Consider the following 26,047-nt stretch of genomic DNA (forward strand, 5'->3'; position numbering starts at 1 on the left):
AGGAATAAGGAGAAAGCCAGGTATAAGTGTCAAATGATGATACTGTCATTGTATATTCCAGATTTTCGATTAACAAGACCCTTTCGAGGTCTCGTCTGGAAGGTAATTTCAATCGCTCTCATTGTAAACCCCTGTATTTGAATTATAATTCAACCAAACATCGTATCTACGAATACGAAGAACCTCTGATGTCAGTGATCGCGTTAATTGACCGCAGAGTAGTCGAATGAAATGGAAACTCGAGCGAGAAAGCTCGGCGCGGCGATGGATCGGTCGACAAATCGTCAGTCCACTTAAGATCGGTGTCCAGTTTGCGGCCCTGGCGTTCACCGTGGGAGGAGCGGTCGGGTGAGGATCTCTCGCGATCGTGAGGGCCCCGGTGGGGAGGAATAAGGATCCCGGGGCGGGGTGGCTTCGCGGCGGGCTTCGATGATCTGAAAAAAGTATCCGGCAGGCTGTCGAGTATCGGCCGGTGACGACGTTCCGCTTCAAACGTCGCCCCGGTAGCGGAATAACGTCGGTTTCCTCTGACTGCGCGCGTCCTGGTCGGCGGCGCTTTTGCCACGATGTAGATTTGTTTGCATTTAAAAATCAAATCGACCGCGTTCTCTGTCTCTCCCCCGTCCGCTGGCCTCCTTACCATTCCCGTACCACCAGCAGGCCTCTCTTCTTTTCTCGGTAGGATCGTCGATGCTGCCTCGGGAAGGTTGGTATGCATGGATCCGCTGGAACATAGCTTCCTCCGGTTCTCCTCGATGCCTCTCTCTCCGTCGCGCGGCATCATCTCGGTTTGCCTCTCAGTCGGGGACAATGCACGCCAGTTTTTGCGTCGTTTGCTTCCACCGAGCCCGCCGGACGATGGATCTGCTTGGACTCCCGGTTACCATCTCGTTTTCTTCCTCCCTCTTCTTCGTCCTCTTCTTCTTCTTACTCCACCTCCGCCCCGTTCGCCTCCTTCCCCGCCTTTTTCTTCCGAGTCGTCTTGCCTCTGCCTTTCTTCTGACCCGACTTCTATGCGCCCTCTCTCTTCGTCGACCGTGCACAGGGTTCGATCCTCTTTTTCTGCCGCGCCGTCGATCGTCCTCTCCTCTAACCCACCCTCGCGTACAATGAAACCGAAAATCTTCTCCGGCACCCGGGGAATGCGGCGCATGATTACCTACATCGAACCGAGACCAGCCGCGCAAGAAGGACCGCGCGACGAGGCCTCTTCTCTTCGAGACACCGCGCCACTCTTGCGCCGAAACCGACGATTCCTCGTCGCTGTCTCCACCGGGACGAGCAGCGATCGATCGCGCGGCACCGACCCGATCCGACGACGAACCGCGCCGATTCTGGACGCGCTAGGTGCAGCAATATTTGATATGCAAACGAGGGCTCTCTCCCCCGAACGCGAGGAATTCCGTGTCCCTGATGATCCAGGTCCAGAGACGCTCACAGCCTGTTGCATGCGACGTCCAACGTAACTGTTCCCTACACCGGATCTTGAGGAATCTGGTCGAGTAATTTCGTTTTTGTTAGCAAGAATATTTGTCATTAAGCAATAGAACAAAATAAACTATGTAACATGGACTATCTCCCGCCCTACACGATGGACTTTTTTCTGAGCAAACCATACATTACACCCCTGCTGGCTATTCACAAATTTCTCAAAAACCATAATCAGCATCTTTAATTTGCACCGAGTACTCAGTTACGTAAATAGAATTTTGAATTGATGTTCTACCAATAGCTTTAGGTTCTAGCTGTAAGTATTTAAATATAATTCTGTACCGTTAGTGTACATAGCAATGTGCATGCTGTTAATAACTCAGTAGAGGGTTCTATAGTATAATAAAAAAGAAAGCAATAGAACAGAAAAAATTCTTTGCTCTTTGTTTACTTTATAAGAGCAGTATACAGAGATCTCTTGTACTCGAAAGTGTAAGGCAAGTTAGATCTAGTTTCGATGCGTACGCAACGTGTTTCAGGACTTTTTTACTTTTCAACCCTTCAGAACGATATTATGCTCGAGAGAAATATTTTTTTTTAAATGTTCTCCAGACTTTCAACGTCCCCAAGACGACCCGAGGTTGGAAGATTAACTACTTCTATGGTTAAATTCTAGCAAACGCAGTTTCCGATTTTGTAATCGTTTTTTCCAATACGTAAGGCGTTTCGTTTCGTTTTTACTCGACGACCGGTACGAGCGAAAAGTCTTCCCATAATCGAGGGAATTAAGGGCATTTCCATGAACATTGCTGGCTGCTCGATGCCCGATGTTTTTTCAAGCCTCCGTCGGAGCTCATTGAATTGAATCAGCCGGCATTAAGTCGGATTATACCTAAACGTTCGGGATGAAACGCATCGCGAACAGATATATTAAAGCTGTCAGTCGAGACGGAAGGCTACATGATCGGACTGGAAACGAAGCCAGACGCAAAACGAGACCGCGGATGCCACGTTTCATTCACCGGAGCAGACGCTGGGCGCGGCGATGAAGCACGCGACAGCTTTCCTGTCTCGAGACCGTGAACCGTTAACGTCCAGGGAACTCGGGCTCGCGTCCTGTCCTCCTTCTAGGATCGTCGATCGATCGCAGGTCGGGCTGACCGCGCTGGGAAAAACCATTCGTTATCCATATGCCTTCCAGCGCGATGACCGTTTCGAAACTGTTATCGTGCGATCGTCGTGATCGCTTTTCGTTTCGACTCCGCGCTCGAACCGAGCTTCTAAATCGAAATTGATAATTTATTTCGAAAATTGGACAATTAGACAGCACTCCAGGATAGATGGACTGTGTACAATACGTTTGAAACACCCACCAAACGTCGCCATTTTAAATTTATTTATTTCTTATTCGCAAGATATTCGTAAAACAAATCTATTCTTTTTCGTGGTCATTTCGTGTACGAACAAATATAAACAAAATTAAATAGTATACGTTTGAAAAATTACATTAAATCGTACGTCAAGGGGTTAAAATAAATTGTAACATATAGCGAAAGTACGTACATTAATCCAAATTAAAACTGTCAATTAATTATATAATTTAGGAACAAAGATATGTATACTACGTATCAATACACGTAAAGAAACAGTTTTGTCCAGCTAGTGCCTCTAATCGCGACACTGTGCGTCGATCTGAACGCAGGATCGGTTTGAAATACGACATCCGAGACCAGATTGGCGCAGGACCTCGAAGGGTCATAATTTAAAAACGTACGTCGCGAGTCTCCTATCAATGACGCAACGTTGGACGGACACCGACGATAAAGATTTCTTCGACCTCCTTCGTCCAGTTTCAACGACATCGACCCGATGTCCAAGGAGGAGGTTTATGCAGCAACGCAATTATGCGCTCTCCCGGACGGCAGAAAAAGATGACGGATGCGCGAGCGACGCACACTCTCGCGGCAGCCGGAAGATATGAATTTCAAATTCCGGCGCGGCGCTGGGATTTTTGCTGGGATTTCGTTGACTTAATTTCATATCCAATTAGATCGCTCTCGCGGCGGGAAAAAGTCGACCGCCCCCCCTTCCTCGGCCCCGGAGACTACCATGAATTTATGGTACCAACGATGGCAGCCATGCAAATCACGGAAACGCGCGCCGCTCGCGGTCGAAACACCCATCCAATCGCCAACGACGATTTTTAATTGCTCTTTAATAGGGGGGCGTACTATCATTAATTTTATAACATTCTTTTTAACGAGCATCAGTTTTCACTTTCAGTGAACCGAGCACGGGCACGGAGTATAAAATGTTCCGTGGATTGTTATAATTAACCGGAATTAATAATAATAGCCGCCCCCCCGCTGCGATCTTAATTGCAATGAATTTATAATTCGCCTGTCTAACCGGGAGTCTGCCTTCTCCTTTCCTCTATTACGAATTAAGAAGAGCGTTAATTTTAGACGATGCTAACGATTAGGATCAAGGGTCGAGCTAATTAAAGGCGTAACTGCCAGGTCGTTGGTTGCATAATTCAAACGTATATTTAAGTAAATATGACGTATCGTGACGGTGCGCGTTTCTTCCATGGCCAATTTTCTGCTACGTTAGTCTTCAACGTCGAATATTCGACGTCACAGTTTTTGGAAAATTTATTCAACGCCAACGGTTTGATCGATTGTTCGGAGATTTTTAACGTTTGTTTAGCAAGTTTTTGAGATACGAAAAATATTTTTTATTGTTAAAAGAAACGACCTCGCGAGACGATTCAACCCTTTCCTCGAGTTCGTCCAAACATTTCGAATAATCTACTTTCTTCGTAACTATATCCGGCAATGCCTACACTTACGAGCAAGGTTCTGAATAATAAATATGAATTAAAATAAAACCAGGAACCAGTTGAAAGATGAAAATCTGAACATTATCGTGCAGCCTGCTACAATTCATTAAGGCTAAATGTTAAACAGCCTGTATCTAAGGATCTGCGTCAGACTTCGCACATTTCTTCGATATAAAGAAGCCAATAGTAAGCAGCGTACCTTGATAAAACTTTGAGTACATTAACGTGTTAAATAATTTTGACATTGTTCTAAATTGAAATTTCTTGTACCGAGGAATTGCCAGCTTTCTTATCAGAGCTGTTTGATAATACTTGCAAAGACCGACCAACACCGTAAATCGTTTAAGTCAATGATTTGCGAACGAAGTAACGAGGCTGGAATCTTTGACTGATATAACGGTCTCAGAAATGACATTCTCGTCAGTTCGTTCGATTATTATATACATTATTTTCTATAATATTAATTGGAAACTGCAGACACGGTGCAACAAGGTAATTGAAACTTTGGACGTTGATGGAAGGAAATTGTTTCACATTAAAAGATATTCCGTAATGCGTTGAATCATTTATGCTACGGAATAATGTCTGTAATCTAAAGCCGGAAGAGACATAAATAGTCTCGAGCATGATATATTTTCCACCTGTTCGTACGGTTAATACTGAGAACGAAGTCATGCACGTATCACTCTATCAAACCATCGACTACAAGAACATTGAAATTAAAACGTCAGATGGAATTGAAATTGAATCGATGCTTAAGAACAGAGCGAGAATTTATGCAGGCCGTTGATTGTAACGGTCACTGCCATTTTTTAGACACATTATATGATCCGACGAACGAACGTTATCGATGCATCATACTTCATTTATGTGCTTATCATGATTTCAGTTCTATGAACCGAACAGACCGTTCGCTCGATACGTTGTACACGTTGTCATTTCATATTTTACAAAGTTTCTGGTGCATTGGTTTCCAACAGTTTTTTATGATTGAAAAATCTGTGTACAAAACAACGTAACGATCGACTGTTTATAAAACACCCGTTAACGATATAGAACTTTGGAATCGGATAATATGTAAATGCAGTACTGTGGACTCGCGAAGTTTATTTGCTTCTGCTCGTTGAAATTTAATGAAAAGAGCAGAACTGTGCGCTGCGGATGGAGGCATGCAATTAGAGCACTTATTATGTGTTTAATAATACAATTACCCACCATGAACAAGAGATCGAATCTATGATGAGTATGTTTACTCTTTACACTTCAGTTACAAAGTATCGTTGAATTACGTTGATGTTTGATTTACGCGTTAATAAGGAGCTTTATTTCGCATACGAGTTATTTCCTATGCAAATCACTAAGAAAAAGTAATTTGAATTTTTTTATTGAAGAAAACGCGTTATCATAAATCTTACGACCCAAACGTATTGCGATAAAGTATAGACATTAACGATAATAGTAATTCAGGTATCTGACGATCAAGCACTGAATAATTTTCGCTCGTAATGTTCTTTCTTGACAAATTATCGGGCGTATGTAAAAAAAATGTAAGCGATTTAGATCAGTTTGTTACGACCCTCCGTAATAGAACCAAAGAAGCCGACAAAGAACGACGAGTACGATAATGTATTTGCGTTATCTTGCCCAATAACAATCGTATGCCGGTCGAGCATCGAAATTAGAACTCGTAACGATGTTATAATTGCTCGTTCCGCGATTACCTCGCGCGTGACGAAAATTTCGCAACGCGGCGAGAAATTTATATAATGGAATAATTTGCGTAATGTAATAATGGAATCATCGCGAAACGTGGAAAAGTAAAGGGAAAAGGAAAGCGATCGGAGTACGTGGCTCTCGATTCCGGCCTCACGGGTCGCCGATTAACCAGAAGAGGCGATGAAAGAGTTCGATGAAATAATGACGGGACCAGGTCGATAAATAGTACGCCTCTGCTGGTCTCAGAGGCGGAGTGAGGCAGGTGGAGGGGGACCTACGGGCCCCTATGGGGCCCGCGGTAATGCCAGCCGAGGGTAGACAGCTATCAAAAGCCCGTATTTAAATATTATCAATGAAATTACAGTGCTCACTGCTCGCGAAGGCTGCTCGGTCATTACCAACTGGCAATTCGGCCTCTTTAATCGCTGTTGTCAATACTAATCGACATCGTCGTTATTTAATATTCCTCGACGCGTTCTTCCTTTTTCGAGACCAACCGGAGCACTGCGGCTCCCTCCGCTATAAACCGCGTCCAACAACGTCGAAACTCGCGAAATTTTAGCTAAACCTGACCCCGAGCTGACCCACGATAATTGGACATTGTTGGGAAATAATTATTTGGTAACAGAACGGCTCCTACGAAGGTGAAACAAACCCACGTCGAGCAGACGTCGAGCGTTTATTAAAATTCCAAAGTTTTCGGTCGATATGTAAACCCTCCTCTGAATAATTTAAGCAATTACGTACGATAATTGCTTAATAAATACGATGCTTACCGATGTGGAACAAGTGTGGTTAATCACCAATTGCGGAAGCTTCGTTAACGCGGATTTCTAGTTTGTGGGGTGATGAAACGAGCAATTTTCAGGAACGCGTATAATGTTGAACGTTGACATCGTGATTTTTTTAAACTGGGAGATGTTAATTCCAGAGGAATGACAATATCCAAAGATGTCCAAGACTCGTAATTTTCTTTGAATGGCTGTTTTCAACGTAACAACCGCGACTCGCAATTAGGAACCAGGGTACGGCGAAATAGTATCGGCGCCCGGTATCTTCGCGAAGTCCCGTCATTAGCATACACCGGCGAATAGAGCAACGACGGCGAGAGAAAATAATTAAAGCTTCTACGATCGTTATCTAAATAATTAGAAGTTGGCGTGACTCTGCATAAGACTGCGTGTAAGTACGCGTCTTGGCGAACTGTCAGATCGTAGATTCCAGGAACCGGGTATAATTAAGCGGGAAATATGAACGGGAGATACTCGCGCCTATGTATTTAAATCGCGACGCGGTCGCGAGGAAATGATGTGTCAAAAATTGTACCACGAGTTTTCTTTTTTCGCGAACACGACGATTCTATCCGACCTGCTTCCTTATTCGTTCTCCACCGTGAATCACCGCAGACGAGATGACCCAGTTCGCCATACTTTCGACACCTCTGCGCCAGCGCGTATTCATTAGGTAAAGTCATCGAGTAAAACGATGAATTTTATGTTAAAGAAATATTTAAATTATTAGTACGGTTACGCTGTTCGCGGCTCGTTTATATGACCTTCTCTCATCTTTAGTGAAAGTACGTGGTGGAAGAAGAATTCGTACATCTTACGAATCTTTTTACAACTATCATAAATAACTTGCCAATTTTAGAACGCGAGGGATCGCGTAAAACGTCGAGTCGTTTTTTCGTGCATTCGATGAGGATTTCTCTAGCTCCCAGGTGTTCCAAACGCATCGTGAATTCGTGAATAGAGACGGAAAAACGTGGCCAGGAGGCGACATGCGTGGCGGCATCGTCAAAGAGTTCCTCTCGGAGGATCGCGAATCACAGATGCAATCAGATAAAAGGACGGTTCTTCTCGGATTACCGTATGCGAGCCCCTGCTGTGTCCACGCACCTTAAAGTACCATTCTCACGTGCGGCGACACAAGGAGGGCCCACGTGCTCGAGATACAGTTGAGGCCGACCAACAGGCGGCTCGCGTATTATCAAGACCAAATTATATAATGTACCCTTGAAAAGAATTCTGAGGGACGGGTATCCCCGTTTAACAAACAGATCCCCGCAGGGAAAATAACCTATGCCAAAATGGCACCAAACTTTTCCCTCCTCGAACTGGTCTCCATATCAACTAATTATACGGAGGTCGCTACAAAATGGTACCAGGTAAACTTTACCAAACTCTGACTGCTTCTACATCTTGCACAACTTTTACCAAAATGGCATCAAACATTCCCCTCCCTCAACTTGTCTCCATGTTAACTAGTTTTCGTTTAAGTTCCATTCGTATTTATAATTCAGAAATCAAATTTGGCCAATCCTAATTATACTGAAATCGTTACAAAATGGTACCAGGTAAACTTTGCCACGTTCCAAATGCTTCTTCATTTTGCACAATACGTAACTAATCTGCGTTCTTACAAAATGGTACGATGATGCTCTCGACCGCGAAGCGACACTTTGACTCAGTTCGATCACTCGAGAGTCGCAGGATAGCCATCGGGCGAGTTGTCCACGTACCTTCGATTAAACAATTACTCCCGTAGGGCCGTCGCGATCCAAACGAATTCGCCCGTATTGTTCGGTAATCACGAACAGTCACGTTCGAGCAATACCGAACGAGCACTATCATTATACGAGGTACCTTGATGACGAACCTACGCCTAGCTTCGTAAGTCGGAAAGCAATTCGTACAGAGTCTGTTCAGGCTGAAATTAATCGGAATTTTGTTCCGTGGCAGAGTGCTTATTAAGACCGAGTCCTTATTGAGCTACCATAAGCATGCAAACACGGACGAGATGGAACCGACACAACGGTATAAGCTGACCGTTTCTAATTGTTCGACTCTATTACGTGCCATTGTTTCGTTCTTAATTTTTACGTGTTCCGGTATACAGGAATCGGTTCCCGAGGTTTCAATTAAATTACGAGTGACCTCCGGTACCGATCGCGCTATCATCGATTGCTGTTCGAGTTTGGTAAGCTCCTCGACGATTTCGGTCGGAAGAATACGATCTGAGTGATCGAGTCCGAAAATGCACGCTCGATCTTCGTTCTCGACAGGCTTCGAACGGCAGCCACGCATTTGTGGGCCTTGAGTTGATACCGTTCGCCGTACTGGCGCCCACAGAAATCGCATTTGTACGGTTTCTCGCCGATGTGACCGTAAATGTGCTTCGCCAGCTTCGTCTTCACGCTGAATCGCGACTTGCAATAATCGCACTCGAACCGTTTCACGCCCGTGTGACGGTACCTGTGGACCTTCAGGCCCCACGATCTCCTGTAACTCTTCCCACAATCCTCGCACTTGTAGGGCCTCACGCCTGCGAACGAAAAATCACGTTAGTTTAAATTTATTTCGCGTACAAATAAAAATCGCGATCTTTGGAACTAAAGGAAAACGTCATCCAAGGAAATATAATAGCGTAACTTGCTTCTACGAAAATTAACAATGTAGGTGTTTAAGTATTCCGATTTAAACGTCCCACCCAGCATGAGAAAGCAAGCTCCGTAACGAAGGCGAGACGAAAAATGTTCTCGTGCTACAAAGTAGTTTGAAATCGCCGGGCGTTTCCTCTGCGACGCGCTTCCGTGCTTCATTGTGAGAATATTCGCAGTAGCGATTTCATTTACGATCCCGGTAATAATTGGTGCCTCACCGTAATGCGATAGTATGTGGTGCTTCAGGGCGCCTTTTAAGTGAAAACGACGCTTACAGATGTCGCACTCGAACCTTCTCACGCCCGTGTGCGTCAGCTTGTGGGTCTTGAGCACCGACGACCGCTTGAACTTGGCGGGACAGAGGTCGCACTCGAAGGGCAGGTCCGCGGTATGGACGACCATGTGGGCCCTAAGGCTGCTCGGACGCAGGAACCTCTTCTTGCAGATCGAGCACTCGAACGGTTTCACGTTCCTGTGCATCAGCTTATGGTCGCGCAACGACTGACGATGGAGTAGCTTCTTCTTGCACACCGAGCACTCGAACGATCTTCGGATTGGATGTGCCTCTGCTCGATGGACCTTCAACTGGTCCTTCTCCTGCAATTTAACGAGAAAAGATAGACGACTCGTAAATGGGAAGAGAATTATATTAAAGCTGAGGATAGCGTAACTAGAAAAGTGAGATTCATCGGTGTGAGAGATGCCCAAAATGTTAAATATCATCAATAATTCATAGAGGTTTGTAAAAGGTAAGGGTTGTGTCGAAGTTCGTACAAGTTCCATGCTAGTTTGCGAAACGGATTCACCTTGATTGTATCGCAACATACATATCTTTGCACGCACGTAATAAACACGAACCTTTCCTAGAGCATTTTGTAACCGGCGATGAAAAATGGAGTTTACACGACAATCGGGAAAAAAATAAGAGTGAAGAGAACGTACTTGAAATCGAAGACCGCAGTGGTTGCAGACGAAGGCCTTGTAGGACTCGTGAACCTGCAAGTGATCCTTCAGGGCTGTCGACCTTGAAACAAAGAGAATCAGTCGAAATCAAACGACAACTTCACGTCTGAGAACGGGCTTTACAGGATTTTAGCGCTGTTCGTAATCATCATGAACCGGTCATGAACTGTTACCATTAATGGTTCACTATAAGTAAACACGAGATGCATAGTCGAATTAGTAGATTAAAATAGTTATAGAATTTTATAAAAAGAAATGCAATCAACATACAGGGTGTTCGGCCACCCCTGGGAAAAATTTTAATGGGGGATTTCAGAGGCCAAAATAAGACGAAAATCAAGAATACCAATTTGTTGATGAAGGCTTTGTTAAACAGTTATTAACGTTTAAAGTTCCGACCGTACTGAATTTTTTTCTTGAAAATGCGCAAGATTTCGAGGGTATGTCTATTCACCAAAAATGATTGTAATTGACCTCTTAAACTAAAAATAATTTTTTTAGGACGATTTAGAACTTTTCAATTTCGCCGAAAAATTTAGGCACCTACCCCCTTGTCGATTTTCCTTAATAATTCGTTTTTGATTTTTAATTATTTCGCTTGACGTCCTACAGAAAAGTTGTTTAATACTTTTCTATAGGTACCCATGAGCTCTACTTCAGAAAAAAGTTTCATTGAAATATATTCACAATTGTAGGAGTTATGACTGTTTGAAAATTGGACCATTTTTATGGGGTTTTTCTCATTTTGCGGGGACAAGGACCAACTTTTCGAATATTTTTGCAATTTGTACATATTCTCCATCAAAATACGCGTAGTTTGCTTTTTTAAACATTAAAATCGTCCAATCCGTTCAGAAGTTATGGTGTTTTAAAGATTCGCATGAAAATTCAGGCAGACATTTCTGGCCAGAAATTATATTTTCGGTAAGGAATTTTTTTCTCGAAACTGAGTACGATTTCGGGGGTATGTCTATTGACCAAAAATTATTATAATTGGTCCCTGCAATCAAAAATAATTTTTTTAGAACGATTTAAAATCTTTTAATTTTGTTGAAAAATTTCACACCTTCTCGAATTTTTTTCTCCCAACTGGGTAGGATTTCCGGGGTATACCTATTCATCAAAAATAATTGTAATTGACCCCCGCAACCAAGCATAATTTTTTCAAAATGATTTGAAATTTTTTAATTTAATTTTTTAATAACTTTTTAACGAAGCCTCAATCAAGAAATTCATGTTCTTGATTTTCGTCTTATTTTGGCCTTTAGAATCTCCCATTAAAATTATTCCCATGGGTGGACGAACACCCTGTATATGACATGTGCAGTATATTTCGACATATGTTTTTATGAAAAATATATTTTTAACGACCTCTAGCGATGAAATAAATTTCCATTTAAGTTTCACTCTTTCATCTACTTCCTAGAAACACATGCAATTGTATAAACATCCGCGATGTAATAATCAGAAACGAATCTTGATGTAGGCAATCAAAGAGAAACAATAAGGAAGAGAAGAAGATGGTAAGGGGCTCGATCCACGAAGAGCATCAACGATGCTGATTACCATACATTGTTACGTTAATCCCGTTCGTTTCTAATTAAATAAATCGCACGAGTAATTGCTTTGTTAACGGTCAAATTACCGATTATACGACGCACCTACCGTGAAAACTGTTTCCTACAAAAGCCACACTGAAAGAGTTTCCCGTGGCTGTGGCCGACCATGTGCGTTTTGAATTCAGCCTCGTCCGGGAACTCGATCCTGCAGACGCTGCATAGCAAACGTTTCCCACTCGCCAGGGCCACGATATAGTCTTCGAAGTCTACGTATTCATTGGTTTCCGTTCGGAACAACGAGATGCATCCTGTTCTTGACTCGACCTCGATGGAGTCCTCCTCGTCGCTGATAGAAAAATTCTCTATCTCGTCGAGAACTTCTGTCTTGATTTTCACCTTCGCGAATTTGTATTGCCATATATTCAAGATACGAGAGTTTCAAGACTTCGCTGAGTCTCGTGAAACCATCGATTCCGATCCACCCTTAGTAAAATCTCACGATAAAAGGGAGAGAAGTAAACCGTACTAGCGTTCATACACGTTTATCCTACTTCTTCTCCGAGTCCCGTATTAAAATAAAGTATACCATCGCGAACAAAATGAAATCAAGATTACGATCTTTACAAAATTTGTTATTTACATTCCCCCGTGCGTTTCGTCATAATCGCGCGCCACGATCTTGATGTTTCGTGGACATTACGTATGCGGGATATTAGATAATTTCTCACTTCCGCGAGAAATGGTGGAAATCATGGCAGGGAATAACGCGTGGCACGGCGTTAGTCGAATAACGAAGCACGATTAGGTAAGAGATCGCGACGGCTCGGTGGAAACGCTTTTATATAATCAATTATGCAATTAGCCGGCCGGCGGAGATTTTTACGGCGAAATAATAAGCGGAGGCCGTTCGTTGCGGCGATATATTTTAACAGTGTTTTTATAGCCGGTTGCGCGCCGTCATAACCTAATCAGAGGCTCATCAAAGGGTAGAAAACGTACTTCTGTGCATCGCTTGCAACGCTTCTGCGTCCCGATTATTTCCACATCGACGTTCCCTCGACTTTCCGTGTAAACGTTCCCGTTCGAGTCGCCGTGATTCCTGGTGTCGTACGCTGTCTTCTCCGCCAGCATCGTGCGAAAAGTGAAGATGGCCGCGAGAGACAGAGCCTCGAGAGTCGCGAAACAACGAAACAACGCGAGTTGTCGCACAGTGAGCCTGAATTTTACCATTTGTTTACGTCAACGCGAAAAAATTCATTTCCTTTGCTCCTATTAGAATTTCATCAACAATAGATAATTCGATTCGATAAAAAAATATTTTTCTGGAATTTTGTGAGCCGGTCGAATCGTCCTGGATAGAGTGGAAACGTGAACCCGATCTCTCGGTTCGATCGACGCGTTTCAATGTTTATTAATGTAATCGCGACGCAGGGCTTAATTCGCGCAATCAGTGATCAACGAGTTCCGGGGGTCGGGGGCGTAGAGACGGTAGGGGGATCTCGCGTGTAAAGCATTTGTATCCCTTAATTACGAGACTTGTTACCGAAGCGGCGTAAAGATACTTTATTGCCCCTGTAAAAGGCAAATAAAACCTACAATGAGACATAACTACACTGAAAATTAAGGAAGCTTAAGCTAATACTTACTAGTAATTAACGCGAAGTGACGTGGCGTGGTTTCAGTGGTACTAATCAGAGCGATGCGAAAGATACATATTGTGGCCAAAAGTGCGCGGCGCTCGCTCGTCTGTAAACTCATAAATAGTTATCTCAATATTCGTGAAACAATCTACCAGACGAGCGGGCTAATTAATTAGAATAACGCTGAACGTAGACGGGAGATCGAGACGGTCATGCCGTAACAGCGGTTCCCAAATGTTCATCGTGCCTTCCATGAGAAATTGTCGTCCTTGTGCTCCCGTTTCTGACCGTCGGTTCGAGTTTGAATTACGAGTTTTTAGAATCGCGAGCGGCGGGAATGGGTCAAATAGTATCATTAGGGTCACGGAAGCTATGTACCCGTGACGAAGATGAAGCTTTAACGCGAACCTTGCCTCGGAAGAGATAAATCAATCACCGGTGATGTAGACCAGGGGCGTTTACATCAATTTCTCGACAGAAATATGAAATATCTGTTTAAATATTCATGGAGTAATTTAATAACCCTACAAAAACCAAGGGGAGGGCTCGATGAACCCACATGAAAGATAAGTTTGAGAGTATGCTATCTATACTGGGTTAAATATTTCCAAAAAATTTCGCGTCGACTTCAGGAAGATATTAAAAATTAAAATAGGTTCTAATGGTAAATTATTGCGTTAATCTCTGATTTTGAAACAATATTGAACAAAATAATACAACAACTTATGTACATTAGCGGACATTTGTTGTCCATCCTCAAAGATACTTGAGAAAAGCTCGTAAATGGACGTGGATAGACCGTAATGAATATAAACCACTCTCCTTCGATTCTTAGAACAGTGAAACTCCATTTATCTCGACTCGGTGCCCCATTTACTGAACTTATTGCTGAACTCATATTATCCGAACTATTACCAAGTACTACGGTTATATAAACGCTTATCCACGAACGTGGGTTTCAATCGAGGACAAAGTGTCTGTAAGATAATAGGTCAACTAATGAATGATTTCCAATACCATTCTAATTTTAGATTTTAAGTTACTCATTTTATAATTAATACATAGACGAGAGAATCAGCGAACCTCCATTATACAAACCAACTTGCATTCGAATAAATTTCCCTGGAGGTTTCTATGGATCACCGACGCAAGGAGAACCGAGAGTTTCAGTGGAACCTCCGTAGCACCGATCAGACATACTTCACGGGTGCTTTGACCTTTACGCGCGTTTCAGTGTGAGAAAGAAGCATAAAATTTCAACCCGTATGCAAACGTAGCCATTTTCCTTGGGAACGACTCGCGCAATATTACAAGATTAAAATAATTAAGATCCCAGGAGATTCTTAATTAGAGAAATCCAGATGGACATATCAGTTAATGTAATCGTACGAAACTGCTTCCCCATCGCGATCGCCGAAAGCTCATTGGAAATTTCTATATTTAGAGTCACCATCCTCGACCCACTCTCGCAGAGTTTATACGACAAATATCGTTCGATAGGGCTGTTTGTCCACTTTATCGTTGACAAATAATAAATTTCTACTACTGGACGATACACAGTCCCGCACAACTCTTCGTAGATTCCAGACTTTGACCGTGGATCGAAAATCACGCATTTACAAACATTAAAATCTTGTTTTACTCAAGATGGACCGCACGTATTGGGAAGAGGCGGTGAAAAAAATATGATTAATTCCAAAGATATTTAAAATAATTGTCTTTGGCGAAGAAGTTCCATCCGTAAAACCTCTCGATCGCCGTCATAGATCGGTTTCTTTGTTCGCGGCGTTTCGTTCTGTCCACGTTGCGAAAGAAATCGCGGAGATCGCGTCGATCGGCGCAAATAAATCCGCGACACGCAGCGTGGTCCCCGCTGATGCATGATTTCATGGAATCACGACGAGGAGGGCAGCGCGTGTGGGAAACTCGCCGGATGCATTATGTATTTATTGCTTTACTTACTTAGTTGGGAATTACTTTTGCCAGCGTAATGACTTTCAGGCAGCCCGCTATCTTAGGAATGCAATAGGCCTGATTTATCGCCCGGTCGCCGTTTTTCTCGGGCCAGTTTGTCGTTATCGCTGTACCTGTCCTGCCTCGTCCACCGAGACGTCCACGAACGGACTGTCTAGTGACCTCGAAACGTCGATGAGGAACGTCCCGTGGACTCTGGGTCCCAAGGAAAATCGTGCAACGAAAACCTATGCTACGCTGTTTCTCAATTTTCGAACCTTGAATTTACCAGCGACCGACGAATCCTGCGCGAAAATGTCCCAACTCCGATCGTCAGATCGCAATTCTAAAAAGAATAATAGATAACGAAACCGACGCGTTTGATTCATAAATTTTTATCGAACCAGCAACGGATAAACAACGATTTCCGTGTTATCTGTTATTCGAATATATCCAGATAATTGCATGACTTTGCATCGAACTGACGGACTCGTGCGTGCGTGCAATCGGTAATCGATAATTCCTCGGCAGAAATAAAAGTACTGAGTCGTAGTAACCTTCGGGCGCAAATACGATGATAAAGATCGCTGATAAAATTTCGCTGGCGTCAAGATTTCCAGAATCGTCGCCGACGAAATTGAATTATCGAGCGTCAGGGATGAATCGAAAATAAATTAGCCCGCGAAGCGATAGGAAAGTAAAAATGTGACTTCGTGGCGGAGTATTTGATTTGTTTGCTATAAAAATATTATCCATGACGAGGTATAATCGAGGGAAAAGGCTGCAGCGAGCGGCTCAGACAGCAGGTCGCGGGTTCCCCGATCTCTGGCGTAGCCTAATCGCGATCGCGAAGTTTATCCACGGAGTCTGAGCTCAGCCGGGGCCGGATAATCGGGAAATTGAATAGGTGGAATGGATCTGGCATTAATGAGCTAATTATTGCACAGGATACGATCGGGGTGATGTCTGGAGTGCTTTCAGCGAGACGACGCCGTGAAACACGGGCCAGTGAATCGCGGTGAAGAAATCGCACGTATTTTTTTTCCTCTCACTCCTTCTTCGTGCAATAATTTCGCTAATTGCCTCGGGATAGACTGGCGGATGAGCATGAAGAGTTCGCAATAAATATTCGTGATTAATTAACGATGCCAGATGCGCGATGCCGTTTTAGTGGAAAAAAGAAAAGATATACCCCCTTGCCGTGCTTGGGAGCAGTTTTAATTGGACGACGTATCGTTTCTCGGTCTTACACTTCGGACAGTTTTGTAGGCACGCGTCCTTATCAGCCGCGATTATCGACCGCAATATCTGCTACGATAATTTGTCGGGAATATTTATCCCTTCCTGTTCGAGATCGTTTGGAGGGAAAACCGTACGCTGGAGCACGTTCAAGTTTCTATCTCTTCAATTTTACTTTCCTCCTATTGAATGTATATGCGCCGTGCAGTAGTATATTGTTACCAAAGGCTAAACTCGCGATAAAGACGTTTGTTTCGGGATAACGCCTCCATACTGCAAAATTCATGCTTGAAACCATTAAAACGTTACTCTGCTAGGTTCTGCCATTTTCTTTTCGTTCCATCCGCTTCGAGAGCAACGAAGGAGCAAACAAAAGTATTCAAAACGGGATTTTTAATAACTAGTACGGCCACTGTTGTATTTAAAGAATTATTTTTCCAATCAAACTAGTATTAACGCGACATTCGTTTCTGTTGATTTGCCGAACAAGAGATAAGCAGTAATAAGTACGTCGAACGAAAAAATCGGCGTTGCACAAATGTATCTGCTTGTCCAATCATTTAAAGGAATCCGTTATCTAGCGCGTTATCGCGACATTCCCACGGATTTGCTCTAGGAGGGTAAACAGCTCGAACACTGACAATATTCATATCGGTGCATCGAATGCAAACACGAGCAGATAAACGCTTTTTACATTCGTCGAGCTAAGTCATCGATAAATTTAGTCGATTTCACCTGACGAAAGTTTTTTGCGAAATACGATAATGATTCACCTCTTCGATAACGTGATTTGTGCAATCGCAAGTTAAGTGCAATTAGCGTTGCAGAACTGTCGAGCGATTGGGACTTCGATTCTTCGATGATATTCTCCTATTCCCATCGATTAAAAAATATATCGGAAACGGTTTTCACGTTAATTTCGTAAAAACGTGTTGAAAATCAGGCTCGTCAAAATGGCGATCGTGACTGGAGGAATGTTCCTTTTGGGTCTGGTGTCCTATTAGACATGCTTTGTCCATGAGAAACCAGCAATACAAAAAAGTGTGAAACACCCGGTGAAACTGCACGTCATGCACGCACAACAAACGTTAACATTGTATCGGTTTAAATAATATGGAGTCCATAACGAGGCACAAACCTATGGGAAAACGTATATTAATATTAACCTCGACGGACCGTGACAAGAAGATGCCAAGCTATAATTGCTAACGAAGAAGATTAGATTTATTAGCCCTTAAGGGGAGAGACTCATATAAAATGGTAAAACGAAAAGTGATACTTTACAATTTTTTTACAGCATAAGGGTTTTGTGAAACTTTTCAACACTTTCCAACATATATTCTTTAACATTTCAAGATACAAATACTTTTTGTTCGTCACGTTTTATCGACTTTAGATGAAATAATAAATGTTATTCCATCGACGTGCAATCTAGCATTTTGTTCGGAATAGTACTACACGTCGCATGAACTAAAATCCTCCTTAAAAAATGCTGAATACAAAACAATGATTCTTAAAATAAATTACTAATTTAATTACGCAATAAACATAGTTTAAATAATTATTATTGTGAAGGATGTTAGTTCATACGACGCGTAGTACTATTATGAACAAAATGTCGTTCGATTTTTTATTCTAGATCAAAAGAAACAAAGTTTAAATTTGCGGGGGACCGCAGTGACCCTAAAAATCCACTCAAAGGTTAAAATAATTAGTGTTTCAGATGTACGTTTGATGCGTGTAAAGTTCTTTACAAATAAATTTATATTTACAGAGATATCATCAACTGTGGAGGATAGTAGAAGCGATGAAATTTATGATAAACGACCTAGAAGCAGGTCCTAGACATCCCGGTAGATCCTGTTCGTAGAAAAAAAAAAGGATGTTAATGCACGTAGGCAGATATACGTGGAAAAGGCATCCGGCTAGAGATCCGCGCGGAATTTCCCTGGCGGCGCCGATAAATCAGCTCCGGCTGGCTGCTTAACGACAATGGGAGCCGAGAAAACTGTTCCGCGCCATGACAGGCTGTGTCATTACTGTGTTACTTATAAGCTCCTTCGCGGCCACGTCGGCCGCATACGAATGAGAACGGAGGCCCGTGGACATGCCGATTACAAAACCTCTTTTGAAAAACCGAGCTGCGGACGGCACGCCACGTATGCGAGGATACGAGCCTCGATCCCGACCAGCCGCGCGACTATTAATCGCCCATTAACATGCACGTTGAATATTGATCGATCGTTCGATCGATCGGTACGTGGAAACTGCGCGATTTCTTTCGCCAGCCCGGATCCCACCCGCCGACCTCTGTGTTCCACCGCCACGTACTCCCGCTGCGTCCTCTCGAAGTCTTCTGCTTTGTAAATTTTCTTTCGTCGAACCAGCAGACTATATGGTTCCAGGCCTCTGCGTACGGATTTGGCAATGTTTCAACAGTGCACGGTATTTTTTTCGTGCAAAAATAACGATTATTATAGGAACTGCGTGTCTTTATACGGAAGTGTGCCTACAGAGTAACATGGCGACACTTCTCGCGCTCGCCAGCAGAGGGCCACGTTCTCTCGCAAGTACTCGACGGAATATTCACTGTCCAAGCAGCTAAGGTAAGATCTAATAGGATTGTCTTACTGGTGAGTCCACTGGGCCCAGGACGAAAAGCTTTTGCTATTTGTAGGATCTCCCTTTTCTTCGCTATTTTTTCCTGGGACAGGACGAACGCGCTTGGCAAACTGTTCCAAAAAGTGTCCCGGTGACGGGCCGAGGAGCAGTTCCAGGACGGAACGGTCGATCCCATAAATAATCCTGGCCTCGAAATCCGTTTGACAGATCCATCGATCGGTCATGAGTTTTTCCCCCGGTCGGGGTGGCGTCGGTGTCACCGTCGTCATTCCCGCGGCCCTGGGTGGTGGTGCGTGCCGGTGGTGGGTTCGTAGTATATCTGTCGTGGCGGTGGCAGGCAGTTGGACAGGTTATGGGCACCGTTCGACGGACAGCAAACACGTCATTTCTTAAGCGAGCTGAAAACCGAACCGCACGGACAATCGCGTCCGTAATGTCCCTGCTTGCGGTAGCTTCGATCAACCCCCTCCTAGCCGAGGGTTGAAGCCGTGCCAAAAAGAAAAGGCGAACACGAGAAAACAACACCGTACAGGGGTGGCTGGAGGAGGGGTTAAACGAGCTATCATGCCGCTGTTTTCGTCGCCAAACACGTATGATCCGTTACCATTCTCCAACCCTCTGAAACTGCACCTTTTTTGCGAATCTAAACGAGAAAGGACCGACGAAATTCCGAGTCGAAATAACTTCCTATGCAATAACGTCTAGAGGTCCTTAACCTTTTTCCAATGTAAATATTCATTAAAAAATGGTTTCTAATCGAGTTGAAAATCGTGACTTGCTCAGACGTAACGCATCGAACGTTTCAAAAGATTAAAGCGATGGTAGAATCCGAAAATTGCTGAAAGTTCGAGCCCAAATCTATCTTGGGAGTTTCTGTTTTCGTCTCTGGAGATTCGCCGTGGTAGTTGTTGAAAAGCGTACACCAGGGGACCGGAAGGGTTTGTTGTTCCCGGGAGAAGAAAGGCCTCGCGATAGCATCGAGATCGTTCGAGATCACGGTAATTAGTAATTGTAATAGTCGTGGATAAACAGAAAATTATTAGTCGACGATGTGCAGCGCTGCGAGGAGCATCGGTGCACACCTTGTTCCACGCTATCTTGAATTAACGGGGCAACAACATTAACCGCCGCGATCTCGTTTAAATTAGCCACCATGGAGGCGAATGTTTTCTGTTTTCCTCGCCTGTGCAACAGCGATCTCTATCTGATTTTCATCGGAACGCAAGCTCATGCAAACGTTGCGCGATTTATTTTAAACCGAGTCAAAAGTCGGGTCTTGGTTAACCAAATGCAACGACTTCTGATCGAATTAAAAAATCTTGTATAATTTTGTGCACAAGAATCTTCTTTGGTACTATGAAAACATTAATTTTATTCGTAACTTGCTTAATAAATAGTATAAGTGTCCGATTGGTTAGCTTTCCTCGCGTGGAATGACCGCGATTCCCCCATTTTGCCCTGTCGAGTAAAATCGTACGATGTCTCGGACGAAAAATCGCTACGCTCATGGCCTCTGCGAGAAATGGCATTCACGGGCCGCGGTGGGGAAAAAATAATATGGGACAGAACTCGTTCCAGTATGTGGTGCACACGATCTCTGGCGTTTACGCGCCGCGCAATGGGAAAGCTTGTTTAACTCGCGCGGGACGGTCGCGTCGACAATGAGAAACCAATCCGCGAGCTCACCGCCTTACGCTGCACCGGGAGGATGAAAGAATGCCACAAAACCGGCCGTAAATCCACCTCCCTCGAGTGCGTTCGCCGGCGTGAAATTAAGAGAGCAATGGCGAGAGATCGGCCTCCGATGCAAGCGTACTCTCCTCTTTCATCGGGAGGCGCGAGAAACGCGATGGAATTTAGTTAGACGACTCGTTACGCGCACCTGAGACACGATGCAACGTTCGCGAATCGAACATCGCGTTACGAGGAAATTATTAAAAATCCATCCTGTTATTAGATCGATCATCGTATCTTTACGGGAGTCCGAAGAAACAAAATGATCGTTGAGAGTTTTCTACTGTGTCTTCGGTTCAATCGACGCTGCTTTGATCAAAATAAAGAGAGATACGTATCTCAAAATGAGTATAGCATCACCAGTTTTTATGCAACACGGTGAAATTCGCGCGGAATTAGCGGGTAACGAGCCGCAATGGAAAAAGAAAATCTCAAAACGTAGAAAGTGGATAACAATCGTAATGTTTAATTCCGCCGATGGTCGAAATTGTTTCCCTGCCACTTTTACCGAGCGTTAAATTATTTCCGCGGAATGACGGAAAGTACTTTAAGCCAGTGCTATCTTCGCGTTCGCGGCAACGAACGTACGAGAAGAATCGTTCGACAAGAAACCGATGAAGGGTTTATCTTAATCCACGGTTCACCGAGCAGACGAGCTCCTCGCCAATCCCCATTGACCATCCCTTCAATCGACCGTACCCACACCCTTTGCCATAACCGATCACACTTCGCTTGTTTTACTAGCTACTTTTTACAGACTGAAAAACTTACATCCAGAATGCCTTCATCGACGTTGTCGACCAGCGAAAAAAAACGATGTTACTATGTTGGATAGATTCGCGAAAGACTATCGTGCATTAGGTATTTGACTTGTACAGCGAGTCCTCGACTTATTGATCCGTAATAAATATCCACGAGTGATCGAATAAGCAGACCAAAAGAATACCACCTCCGTCAGGATGCATTCCTACGCCAAAGTTTTGCCTAGCGATAATTCGTTCCGCGGAGTATTAAATCTAAGACCGTTCCATCGACTGTTAATGAAACCCGAGGCAATTTTGCGTTTCAAATCGTCGAATTCCGCCGCGAGCGGTTCCGGTTAAAAACGCTTAACGAAGTTACGACTGTTTCGACGACAGTTGGCAAGAAACGAGCGAAAAAGCTGCTGGTAAAAAAGCGAGAACCATGGGAACGATCCTGGACTGTGTCGAAACGAACCCGTGGAGAACAGAGGAGCGTAGGAATTCGTGCGGCGGACCGATGGAATTAAATAAAACATGAGTCACCGTAGTTCGGAGTTCAGGAGTTGCTAGGCGTTAATAGACTGAGCCGAAAGAGCGTAAAGGAATCCTCGAGGCTGAGGATGGGCAAACACCTGTAACACCGTGTTCGAGTACACGTGCCTCACGTGCCCGGGCGTGGCCGTGACGAAGGTGGCGATGATCGCGCAAAAAGCAGCCGCGGCAAAAAGCCGATCAGCTCGTGCTGATCGAAAACTTGGAATATCCGTGCTGGAACGACCCGAGGAAGCGTTAAACCGAGCGAAACCTAGGACAGAGACCACGGAATTGCGAGAAGACGCTTTTTTCTGTTCAATACTAAACAATTTTTACGATCGTGCTCATAAAAATAATCGACCTTACGCAGAACAAACCATAACTATCAAAAATTCTAAAGAGTCTCTAGAAAATCATCCCTTATTGCTCTTCGACAATTTCAGGGGACGTTGCTAGACCTAAGCAATAGACTGAGTCAGTGCTCCCTAATCTCAGCTGCTCAAATTGCTATTAGAGAAGACGTTTTTTTCTGTTCAATACTAAATAATTTTTACGATCGTGCTCATAAAAATAATCGATCTTACGCAGAACAAACCATAACTATCAAAAATTCTAAAGAGTCTAGAAAATCTTCCCTTATTCCTCCTCGACAATTTCAGGGGACGTTGCTAGACCTAAGCAATAGACTGAGTCAGTGCTCCCTAATCTCAGCTGCTCAAATTGCTATTAGAGAAGACGTTTTTTTCTGTTCAATACTAAACAATTTTTACGATCGTGCTCATAAAAATAATCGACCTTACGCAGAACAAACCATAACTATCAAAAATTCTAAAGTCTCTAGAAAATCTTCCCTTATTCCTCTTCAACAATTTCAGGGGACGTTGCTAAACCTAAAGCAGTAGACTGAGCCAGTGTTCCTTAATTTTAACTGCTCAAATTGCTATCAACCCCTCTCAACTACATTTTATACCAGTAACTTTAATCGTTACGTTTATATTTTGTTCAACTCTGTCCTCGAGATTGTTTCACCTTCATTGTTGGGAAATTGGCATCCTGTCAGGTTGTCGCGCGAGATACATCCGACTTTCCCGCGCCAGTAGAATAAATCCCGCGCGAATGGGTTCGCAAAGTCATCGTGACTCCACGATACTCGCCCTCGAACGCGGTGTCCCGCTGACTATTTATCTTGTTACATCGAGATGATTCGATTCTAAGAGGAGATCAATGACGGGACGCAGACCTCCGCATCTTTCCGGCTCCTTGTTCCTCGACGTGGTGGTCAACAACAGGACCCCGTCGCTTCAAACTATGGAAAACCAGATCCAGCTTCGACGATTCTCCCGGAGCCATCGCCTGCAAACGACAATCCCTGTTGATTACTCTTTAGAAAACTTGAAAACTGAAAATAAATAGGAAATTATTTCAAAAATAATTCGGGGACATTCTTTCGAACGACGTCATTTTTCCAAATTTATTTCGACCCGAGAGGAACCATCCTGGACGCGAATCAATAATGCAACGACGGCGCGAGGAATGGCGGCATAACGTGCGAGCGAACACTTAGCTCGAACGATAAAGGCACGTCTGCCGGGCCATGTGTTGCCTAATGGTCAGGTTCGGCCAACAAATATTTATTGCTGCTCAACGGATGGCGAATGTAAACGTTCCGGTCCGCCCTAATGGAGAACACCTAATTCCACCCACGTGGTTATCTCTTTCTCCTCACGAAATTAATTTGTCGAAAATATTTTCTGTCAACGACGTTAATACGAATCTAAAAGAAAATTACGTCGCAGTGATCGTTGTTTGTACAACTAGATGCCCCCAGAGTTTGACTAGACTGTCGGGAATATTATACAGAAGCCTCGAAACTGTATGTTGACGTCACGATTTGTAAAATTAGTGCTAGAGCCAGATATTCAGCTAATTAAATAGTGCGTAACGAGAACGCGAACTGTACGTCGGGACAACGGAAGCAAACAACAAGGGCGGACAGAAACAGGAACCGGAACGCGCGTCAACCCGTCACCGCAGCCGAAATGTTGGCAGATGTTTGCGTAGGTCGCTAATGTAATATAGTTTGCCCACGGAGTATCGAATGTTGCCTGACAAAACTCGCGAGAAATGCGACAGAAACGCCAGAAAGTTCGTGTTAGTCACCAACAAGACTTAAAATTAATTTCCCTTTAACAAGAACATGATCTAATGACTGATCGATAACCTCCACAAGGAGAGTTTTGCCTGCTCACGACAATATCTCATTTATCAAAATTATTAGAAGGCTCCCTCTAAGTCTGTTGTAATTGTAAAAAAAAATAAGCTATAGAAGAAGCTCTGCACGGTACCAAGTGTCTAATAATGCTATGACGTACCAGTTCGTCACTCTTCGCCAATGACTCGAGTGTCCCACGAGGGAATAAGAATGTATAAAATAGCAGAAGCAGCATCGACGTTTAGAGTAACGAGTGGGCCCGTTGGGAGATCGTTTTCCGTACGGACGTGTAATTTACGCGAACGAGGGACTCTCAGATTAATCGCTGACCGGGACACCTCGGCGCTAATTAACTTATCATCGACCGACACACCCGCGGCGCGACTCCGTGAATCCGTGGATATAATAATTAATACAGCAGCGTCGACGGAATAATAAATAAACGGCGCAAGGGCATAAATTGCTTTCCTATTAGGAACGAGACGCGCACCGACACCTCCTCCCGAGCGTGCGTTTCACCGATTTCCCGGTATGCAAGTTGTTTATCGTTAATTGCTCAAACGATCGCCGAAACCTGTTCGAGAACGCTTCGCCTATCGACTTTATTCCGGCGTTTTTCAGAATAATAGCAAGATTTACGACCCAGACCGATACAAAATTGCAATCGGTTCGATGGGGGTTAATTCTTCTTATTCCTCTTCTAGTTAACCTTCGTGCGTGGTCAGATTTTTCCCGCGAACCTTTAAACGAACTTTTCGATACGTCTCGCGCTTATGATAAGTGGAATATTCGATTCGTTAACGAATGATTAACGCGTAAAACTTTACGAGTGCAAAACGTTCTCGTGGCTGGTATTATACCTTCTGTTCGCGAGACTCTTCCTCGAAGTATTCCTCGGTAAAGTGTCGCCAAACATTGGACCATTACGGGGCTGTAACCGCGCCAATCGTAATGTAGATCTTTCGAAGCTGAATCCGAGAACTGCATTACCTCGCCATCGACGGCCATTGGTTTCCCGAGACGCGGTCGACGGGCTCTTTTGCAGCAAGTCGTAACTTGTACCGATCAATGGCCATTTGCGTGATCGTCGCGCGAAATAGTTCTAGCGAAACTGTCGGACGATCCGACGGGAAACGCGATGACAGAAACGATTCAGACATTGTTCGGTCCTCTGTAATTTAACGGCGCGCCGAATGGTGGCGACGCTCCTCTACGATTTTACGGCACGGTCCTTCCAGCCGGCACTCTGGAAACAAAGTTTTCGCGTTAACCAGAACTTTTCAGCTACGAACGTCGAAGGAAGAAGAGACAAATTATACTTCCGAATACCAGCGAATGATCGAAACTTAAAACCGTAGAACCACCGGTATCCATCCGATCGAAGATTAATTTTGGCAAAACCAGCAATCACGAATTC

The 26,047-nt window shown here is 43.9% G+C and overlaps 1 protein-coding gene across 1 annotated transcript; it reads right to left on the reverse strand.

Moving 5' to 3' along the window:
• Positions 1–2,813: 2,813 nt before the first annotated feature.
• On the reverse strand, positions 2,814–26,028 carry LOC143345481 (uncharacterized). Its single transcript, XM_076772639.1, has 8 exons — positions 25,950–26,028; positions 25,491–25,876; positions 23,659–23,771; positions 13,600–13,699; positions 12,060–12,349; positions 10,374–10,455; positions 9,650–10,028; positions 2,814–9,313 (listed from the first exon to the last, which is right to left on the reverse strand). Exons 5-8 carry the CDS (start codon positions 12,119–12,121, stop codon positions 8,946–8,948), a joined length of 891 nt encoding a protein of 296 aa, XP_076628754.1. The 5' UTR covers positions 12,122–12,349; positions 13,600–13,699; positions 23,659–23,771; positions 25,491–25,876; positions 25,950–26,028; the 3' UTR covers positions 2,814–8,945.
• Positions 26,029–26,047: the final 19 nt, after the last annotated feature.

The sequence above is a fragment of the Colletes latitarsis genome, chromosome 9 (genome assembly GCF_051014445.1).
Source record: "Colletes latitarsis isolate SP2378_abdomen chromosome 9, iyColLati1, whole genome shotgun sequence".
Taxonomy (NCBI): Eukaryota; Metazoa; Arthropoda; class Insecta; order Hymenoptera; family Colletidae; genus Colletes; species Colletes latitarsis.

Bases quoted from the DNA above. Each gene is read 5' to 3' on its own strand.
- LOC143345481 (XM_076772639.1), bottom strand. From the start codon at position 12,121: ATGGTCGGCCACAGCCACGGGAAACTCTTTCAGTGTGGCTTTTGTAGG. The intron at 10,456-12,059 runs GTAGGTGCGTCG...CTTTGTTTCAAG, and splicing joins TGTAGGAAACAGTTTTCACG to GTCGACAGCCCTGAAGGATC. The intron at 9,314-9,649 runs GTGAGGCACCAA...TTTCGTTCGCAG, and splicing joins CCACATACTATCGCATTACG to GCGTGAGGCCCTACAAGTGC.